Below are 9,209 nucleotides of genomic sequence, written 5' to 3'. Positions count from 1 at the left end.
CTGCTCTACATGTTATAACAATTATAGTTTAGTAACTACTATCATATAGATTTGACCTACTTATTTAATATTCACGATGTACTTGGCACTTACTAGCTATGAAATTGTAATAGTTGGATAATTGTACCTTGATAGTATTAAGGTTAAATTGTCACCTCACTAATCGATTCAAGATGACCCTTCATTATTTAGAAGGGAGATAAATCATAGATAATTTTATCTAATAATAATAGCGTATGTAAAAAAGGATTAAGATAATCAACGAGATATATTATATACCCTTTGGAAATCGACCATAGACCTTTTGATAGAAATATTCTGATATGAACCAAATGCATCAGCATATGAGGTCAAGGGATAGTGTACCTGAGTTTCTGGGAGATGAGACATCCATTTATTAAACAAAAAAAATTGGGACGCCTTGTTTATGAGATCAGATCCTTTGTTCCAAAAACGATTATGATGTCCTCGTGATGTGCACTATATTTTTGAGATATGATCTTATCTGTTTGATCGGCGAGGGGATACGAGGATATGAAAATCTTCGAAAAGATGATCTGATTTGTTTATTTATTTAGAAGAAAATTTGACGCATTTTGATTTTTTTTTTCTCGTTTGTTTTTTTAATTCGCTTAAAATTTAACCCTAGTGGGCCGCTCAAGCTCTTTGGGCTTCGACACCAATCAGCCAACCCTCGTTAACCTCTCGGTTCCTGCGACCCATCCCCTCTTGGCCACTTTGAATCCTCTTCCTGCAGCGGCGGTGCGGCTGAGGCGATCAAATTAGTAGCAGAAGTAAGCAATCTACTCTCTGCACTACCTTCAACGATTTCGGAGTTTTTTTTTTTTTTTCTGTCATTACTATGATTAGGGTTTTTGAATTTTATTCTTCTTCACTTACATTCACCGATTTGGATTCGGGGAAGAATGACCCTCTTTTAGAATGTGATTTTTGATTTTGTTTATTGACGATCTTGGGATCCATAGCGATGGCGAGGACGAAGAGGACGAAGAGGTCGAAGAAGAAGCCGGAGGCCACCTCCTCGGCTCCTCCACTGGCTTCGAAAAGTCTGAATAGGGTGAGGAAGAGGGCGAGGAAGAAGGTGAAGAAGTTGGGAGAAGGTGAGGATTCGGCTCTGCCTCCACAGCCAGAATCTGAGGCTAATTGTACTGATGCTACACCAGCTGTGACGCCGGGAGAAAATCCCGCTGATACTAACACTGGTACTGATGGTGCACCGGAGGATAACAAGCAGCCTGCTGAGAAGAGTTCAGGGTTCATCTTCATGTGTAACTCCAGGACGAAGCCTGAGTGCTATCGGTACCGCGTGTTTGGATTGCCCCCGGGCAAGAAGGAGAGTGTGGAAAAGATAAAACCCGGGACCAAGCTCTTTCTTTATGATTTTGACTTGAAGGTTCTTTATGGTGTGTACCAGGCGGACTCTCAAGGAGCCTTGGACCTGGAACCTGATGCATTTGGAGGGAGATTTACAGCTCAGGTAACTCAAGTGCTGGATATTTCTTTTGTTATATATATGAAGGCGGTGATTGAAGTCTTATATGCCAGATAATGTCAATCGCTTGAATGTTATCTTCTAGTTAGCAGATTGACATGCAAGTAACTCATTCAGATCTGTGTAGGCCTTCCACATGGTACCGGGAGTGCTATGAATATGACAAACTAAGTAGAGACCATAATTTTCCTTCGTTCTAGACTTACCATCCATGACATGTTGATCTATAGGGTATTAAAGTCTCAAAACAAGTTTGTTCCGCTTCCTCAATGATATATGCTGGTTTACTTTCATCCTTCTCTTTTTCATCTTTATCTTTTGAAAATCAGCTTTATCTCATAGTAGCTATAACTGACAAATTTTATATTGCACTTCACCACATTTTAAAAGACGGTTTCAAATGGTCGGCCCATTGTGTAACACATAGTGATATGCATAGCATATGTGACCAATATCATAAAAATATTAAAATAATAGTTAAATTGATATAACCATAAAATTGAAGAGCATATAAACCCAATAAAGTATATTAGTCAATGAAAGCAAGTTCATAATTGTTAATTGGGATAAAAAGAATTCATATACTTTATTGAAGAGTGAACCATATTTATATACAAACTAGGAATCTATATTAGGAAATTATAATTAGGTATAATTAGGCTAATTGACAATTTGTCTAATTGACCGATATATTACCTAGATAATATGGTAACTAATATATATATACTTCCCCTCAAGTTGGAGCATAGATACTAATCATACCCAACTTATTAGAAATATAATCGACTTGAAGTCCATTTAAAGCTTTTGTGAAGATGACCCCGAGTTATTCCTCAGTCTTCACATATCTTGTAGAAATCAAACTTTGTTGAATATTCTTACGAACAAAATGACAATCATTTTCAATGTGCTTAGTTCGCTCGGATTCGATGAAATATGAAGAGCAACTTGGTTATCACACCACAGTTTTGTTGGTACTGAAATTTTGAGTCGTACTTCAATCAGAAGTTCATATATCCACATTATCTCACACACAGATTATGCTATAGCCCTATATTGTGACTCTACACTACTGGATTGTGACAGAACGTTTTACTTCTTACTCTTCCATGAGACTAAATTTTCTCCCACAAGGATACAAAATCATAAAGTAGATCTTTTATCTATTTTGAAACCTGCCCAATCTGCATCCGAAAAACATTCAATATGATCGTGCTCATGATTTTTATATACAATACCCCGTCCGGGTGCTCCCTTCAAGGAACACAAAATTTGTTCTAACGTTGCCCAAGGATGAATAGTTGGAGATGACATGAACCGACTGACAACACTAAACACCAGCTGTATATGCAATATCTGACGAGTAATGGTAAGGTAATTCAACTTCCCAGCCAACGTTCAATATCTCTCAGGATATCTAAATAGTTCCCCATCTCTTATGTGGTGCATGCTGTGAGTACAAGGCTTTGCACCCAATTTCCCTGTCTCAGTTAGCAAGTCGAGGACATATTTTCTCTTAGATAAAAATATATCTTTTTTATTCTTGATAATCTCAACACCTAAGAAATACTTTAGTACCTCTAAGTCTTTCGTATGAAAGTGAGTATGAAAGATTTAAGAGATGAGATTCCCGTAGTATCACTTCCATCCGCTACTAACTGCTTGTAGGGCACAGAATGACCAGATTTGCTTTTTATCATACCAAATTTTTTAATAGTCTAACTAAAATTTTCAAACCAAGCATGAGGATTCTATTTCAAACCATAAAGCTTTTCAGAGACGACAAACTCATCCCGACTCCTGAGTAACAAAACCAGAAGGTTGCTCCATATATACCTTCTCCTGAAGATTACCATGAATAAAAGTATTCTTGATATCAAGTTGATGTAAAGGCTAATTATGAGTAGCGACTATTGAAGTGAACAATCGAACATATGTCAACTTTACAACTGGAGAAAAATGTTAGAATAATCCACACTATAAGTCTGAGTATAGCCTTTAGCAACAAGATGAGTTTTTAATTCGGCAATTGATTAATCTAGATTGACTTTAACTATGAATATCCATTTGCATCCAATAGCTCGTTTTCCTGAAGGTAGATCGACCAAGTCTCAAGGGTCATTGTCATCTAAAGCATTCATCTCCTTTATCATCTCATCTTTCCAACCAGGATGAGATATGACCTCACGGACAATTTTAGCAATAGAGATAAAGTCAAGAGGAAGATGACAAGCCATTATAAGAAACAAAAGTAGGATAGGTACACTAGTGTTTACCTTTGCGTAATGCAATAGGAAAATCATCGCTCGGGACTGGATCTTATGACGAAGTAGTAATAGGTGTAGGACATGAATCAAGAGGTTGATGTCTGGAGTAGACTTGAATAATAGGAGGCATGACAGGAATCAATTTTGGGATTGGTGCAGAGGATGTGATAGAATACATCAACAAATCCTCCTCCTCCTGAGTCATCGATTTCCTCCTCCTGAGTCATAATTGGTGTAGTACTTTTTGTACAGAGAATGCGACTAAATACATCTTGTGAAGAGGAGACCTCAGAGCCAAAGAGAACTTGTGACACAGCTGAATCAAATTCAAGAGATAGGGAAGAAGCTCATGATTGCCATTGCCTCTCGTGGCATTGTTAAACCTTCACATTAGGGCTAAAGGGCAACAACATATTAAGCTCTTCATATGTCTTTTTGAATGCCATAAAATAGTTAATTAGAGGCTGATCTTGTTTTTCCACGAGATAAAATGCTTTGCAAATCTTATACATGCGGGCGAGATTTCCTTTTCTAGAGTACAGAAATTCCAAGTAATCCATTAGTTCTTTAACAGACTCATAGTGATTTGATCAAACCAATTACCTCACTATCAATACAACTTCGAATCCTTAACAAGCGAGCATCCTCTTGAAGCCATGTTTGCTTCGACTCATCTTGAGGAGGGTCATCAGTCAAATGACCATCTTTGCCAATACTTCGTAGGTAAAGATGAATAGTTTTACTCCGATCCAAATAGTTTGAACCATTTAACTTATAGTCTGTGCTTTTAGACATGACAGGCACCATATCCGTCACAATAGAAAGCTTATTTTCAGCCATAAGGTTTTATCCCAAAAGAAGTCAAATAAGAGACGAAGGGAGGAAGAATTTTTTGTTTTCTATCGAGAAAAAGCCCAAGATGCAGCAGCTTCTTGAAGAGGAGAGCAGCAGCGGCTGTTTTCTCTCTGCCGTGTTAAGGTTGGAGGCAACAGTGTGAGGCAGCAGCAAAGGAAGACTTTGAAGAGCGAGCGAGAGGCGGAAAGCGAGAGATTGCTGGAAACTGTTGAGGAAATTATTAAGGATTGGAATGCTGAGCTACAAGAGCGCACTACAAAATTCCATAAGGCAGGCTACATCGATAGCTGAATGGGATATGAGGATTAACGGCAGCTTGAATTAATTGAAACACATCGAGATTGACAAAGCTCCGGAGAGCATGGAAAGCGATAGGTGAACAGTGACAGAAGACATAGGGGCTGCCCACATCGAGGCAGTGATCAAAGGATCTACCTTGAGGATGAAGCCTCGTGCATTCCAAGCAGAGATGCAGAGGAAGGAAGAGCAGCAACCGGACAGATGATGCCGAAGCGTGGTTGGAGGCAGGGAGAGGCGTGGCCACGGGGCCGCGAGCTCGTCGGATCAGTTCGCTTAGAGAGCCGCTGCAGTGCGTGAGTTACCTTTTAGGATTTCCCTCTCTTCGCCGTGTTTTGTATCCCCCCTCCTTGTCAATGGATCCAATGGAGCTCGATGCTAGGAGTTAGGCGATGTTGTGCGCAGATAGGGTGTAGCACGCAAACCCCTGTACCGGTGTACGCAGAGGTTGCGGCAGCGGAGAGAAAAGAACGAGAGGGCAGTGACGATGGTAGTTTCAAATCCAAATGCTCTGATACCATGTTAATTGAGATAAAAAGAATTTATATACTTTATTGAAGAGAACCATATTTATATATAGACTAGGAATCTATATTAGGAAATTATAATTAGGTATAATTAGGCTAATTGACAATTTGCCTAATTGATTGATATATATATATATATGTGTGTATCTATATAATAATAATAATAATAAAAATAATAATAATAATAAAGGGTAGCCCGGTGCACGAAGCTCCTGCTATGCGGGGTCCTGAGGAAGGATCCATTGTACGCAGCCTTACTCTGCTTTTTGCAAAAGGCTGTTTCCAAATAATAATAATAATAATAATAAATTAACAAGTTATCCGTATATGCAGTAGTTTCATGATTTAAATATGTAAGTACAATAAAGCACATAAGTACACAAATAGAATAATATATACTCAATCAACCAAGTTATAAATAAACATATAAAATCCAAGGATGTAAAGCAAGAACAAGTTAAAAAAATGATTAAAAATAAGATAATCCCTTGTTGCGAGGAGGAAAAGTTCACTTCCTAGCAGTAGAAGAAGAGAAATCTGTGAACACCGCCCGAACCCAAATCTACAAAGAATTCCCCCCAGGTCTGCCTACACATGTTGATCATTCTACCTGGATCACTCTTTAAAACAGCCACGTAAAGGGGTTTGCATATTAAGTGTGTGATGTGGTCTCCTGTCAAAATCTTCAAAGCCGCCTAGCCTGCTTTTATGAACTGTGAACCTCACCATACAATTGGATCTCAACAATTCCAGCAAAGAGTAATGATTTGTCTAGTGAAACTTTAGATTATTCAGTTATCTTCATTTTTGTGGCTTTGAAATTAGACGTGGGCAGGGATCAGGTTTAGTTTAAGAAAAACTTGGCCCTACCAGGTTGGATATGGGTTACCCTAAAAGGTTAGATCCGAAATTTGAAACTCTTGAATGTCAAAATAATCCAAACTGAAAAATTCAATTTGATCCAGGTTTCAGGTTATTCAGGGTTTTCATTCTTTTTTTGTATTTTTTGTATTTTCTTTTGTATATGTTGAAAAATTCAATTTTAACTGTTGCATGCATGCATGATAAATTTGTGCAATCAAGTTTCAACATTGAATAAGGAGAAATCTCTCAGGGCCAGCTCTTTTGTCAGGTTGGCTTAAGGCCCAACAAGGCCCTTTACTGCATTAGGTGTATGAACATTGCTTATTTGGACCCTGACTACATCACATATATTTCAATTATTGGGAATCACCAACATGGATCTTATCCTAACATTGAGTACTTTGTAAGACATAACTGAAGGAATAGACAATTTTTTAGGTCTTAGTTATTGTGTTCAGTAGACTTTTTGCATTCCTTTGTTATTATGTACAAATGGTAGAGCCAATGCTGCTACATTCCCCGTTGTTTTTCATGATTTAATGAATCAAAGTGTTATTGTGGCCTTATCCAAGTGTTCCAGTTCATATTTTGGTTCAATACTATTTTTTGCAATATGTATTTTAGTGTTTCGTGATTTTGTTTTGTTTTGTTTTGTTTTGTTTTGTGCTTTGGAACAATCATAATCTCCTAAAAGTGAAGCTTTGGAATTCCAAATTTTATGTGAAATTCAATATTGATACTGACATGAGTAGCACCTTGTAGTTGTCATAAGCTTTGTTTGTGATAAATTTGGAGAGTTGTTTTTTTTCATGTTCACAAGAGGTTAATTATTGAACTTGCGTCTGTTGATTTATACTATTTTTCAATTTTTAGGTGAAATTCAAGATTGATAGGGACTGCTTACCTCTTCCTGAAGCTACATTCAAACATGCCATTCAAGAGAACTATTTCTCCAAGGGCAAGTTTAGCCCAGAGCTTAATCCCAAGCAGGTTTCTGACAAGTTTCCTGTCTTGTATCTTTCTCAATGACATGGCCTAAGTACTTGATGATAACTTTGATGTCCTCTCTCAACTATAATGCAGGTCCATGAATTGTTGTCATTATTCCGTTCTGTTCCTTCTCCACTTCCGCAGACACCTGCTTCTCAATATGTTCACAGACAGCGCTCCCCAACTCATCATTTACCTCCTCCGGAGCCTTACATGCCAAGCTACATGGCACATCCTACATCTCCTGAGCTGCGATACATTTCTCAAGTTTCTCCTGTCGGTGATCCTTATGCAAATGCTCCAGTAATTCCACAGAATCCTCAGCATCTCCCACTATCAACTAGGCCGACCTCTTTTCCATATTATAGGGCACTTCCCCCTAATCCATATTATCCTGCACCTCCAGTCAATGTATATTACCCGCCACCTCCAACTGAACCACGCTATCTGGGACATCAATCTCGGCCTCCATATCATGTTGCTGTGCCACTTTACTATCCAGAAAATGCTATTCCAAATGCACGGTAGGCAATTTAGAAACTGTATCCATGATGGTAAATGTGTATTACGGTTTCCAAATTTCCTGCCTCTCAACTGTGCTTTTAAGTTTGTCTTTGGAAACATTAACAATTGCGGCATTGCATTTTAACCTCATACTTAAGAAATTGGTCAATAAATTCTTGAATTATAACATGTATGATCATGTCTGTATCCATTCACAACATGTAAATGGATCCCATGCAGTTCTTAAGCTGTTCTCTAATTAAGTTTATTGCCTTTCTCTTGCCACACTTTTGAACTTTTAGCTGCACCTGGCTGTTTAGAGTCTTGTCGAATGCTTCTGGGTCTGTTCTAGCAATTTGGCTATACTTTGTTTCTCTTTCTCATCATGGCATAGAAGTTTATCAGAGTTCGCACTTGGTATCAACATTTATTGTGTAATTTTCCAGTATTTGATATCAGCTTCACTTATTTTTTGTTTTGCATCAGAATTCGTTACAGGTTAGTACCCGAGATAATTCCAGATGATCGCCCTTCTACAAGAGAGGGAGAACTTGCTCCCCAGGCTGTTCACGGCAGTGAGCCCTACAACCCTGACCACGCTACCATCCCAGCAATACAGCAGCCTGGTCGCGAGGTTCCTACCCCACAAGGATCAGCCACTTTCCCTTCACTTTATTCATATGCAAGCGCTATACCTTGGCATCAGTGACTTTATCCTCGACTAATGCTTTCTATCGGATTCGCTTTCGTATGAAGCACTTGAATCCCGTTTTGTGTCTCCTTTGGAACAAACCAAGTGTACTAAACTAGTGAAATTAGTGATGTTTTTAGAACTACTCTAGTCGTAAGCAAATGTGACTTTATTACGATTTCTCCTGTGTTTTTTGCAAATAATCTTTACCCATGTCTCTACTACTTTTAAGTTTGTTTTTTGTTTTCCTTCTGGCTACAAGATGTTTCAGTTTGCCATGTTATTTCTGGTAGATGCTACTATGATTTAGCGTATCGATTTGACTATATAAATATCTGTAGTGAATTTCTTGCTTCACTCCGTTCAACTAAATGTACTTGCACCCCTTTTATGGTGCTCTTCGCAAGGGCAATTTATACTAAGATAAGTTGAGAAGCTACATTTCAGCATGCCTAACTTGTCTGATCAGTCGCGATCCAAACCTTGTCTCGTCTTTTTGGCTCAACTAACTTGACTCGTTTGATCCGTCCAACGGAGTCAAATAATGTCTACAGCATTAGTTTTCCTTCACCATCGTCGATTCTTCTCATCCGTGCCATTTTCGAAAATAAGATTCAAAGAGTATTTAATTTGATAATATATAAACTTATAAAATGTTAATAACACTTAAAATATAGTTTGACGATATATAAAATAAAATT

At 38.1% G+C, this 9,209-nt stretch overlaps 1 protein-coding gene across 1 annotated transcript; it reads left to right on the top strand.

The window, feature by feature from the left end:
* The first annotated feature begins 666 nt into the window (after positions 1 to 666).
* Positions 667 to 8,732, top strand: LOC122023763 (adhesive plaque matrix protein-like). Its single transcript, XM_042582059.1, has 5 exons — positions 667 to 794; positions 987 to 1,498; positions 7,197 to 7,313; positions 7,407 to 7,837; positions 8,304 to 8,732. Exons 2-5 carry the CDS (start codon positions 989 to 991, stop codon positions 8,524 to 8,526), a joined length of 1,281 nt encoding a protein of 426 aa, XP_042437993.1. The 5' UTR covers positions 667 to 794; positions 987 to 988; the 3' UTR covers positions 8,527 to 8,732.
* The last annotated feature ends 477 nt before the right edge of the window (positions 8,733 to 9,209 follow it).

This window comes from Zingiber officinale, chromosome 9B, assembly GCF_018446385.1.
Source record: "Zingiber officinale cultivar Zhangliang chromosome 9B, Zo_v1.1, whole genome shotgun sequence".
NCBI classification, from domain to species: Eukaryota; Viridiplantae; Streptophyta; class Magnoliopsida; order Zingiberales; family Zingiberaceae; genus Zingiber; species Zingiber officinale.
The sequence above is the reverse complement of the archived record's forward strand: the minus strand, read 5'-3'. Positions and strand labels throughout refer to the sequence as shown.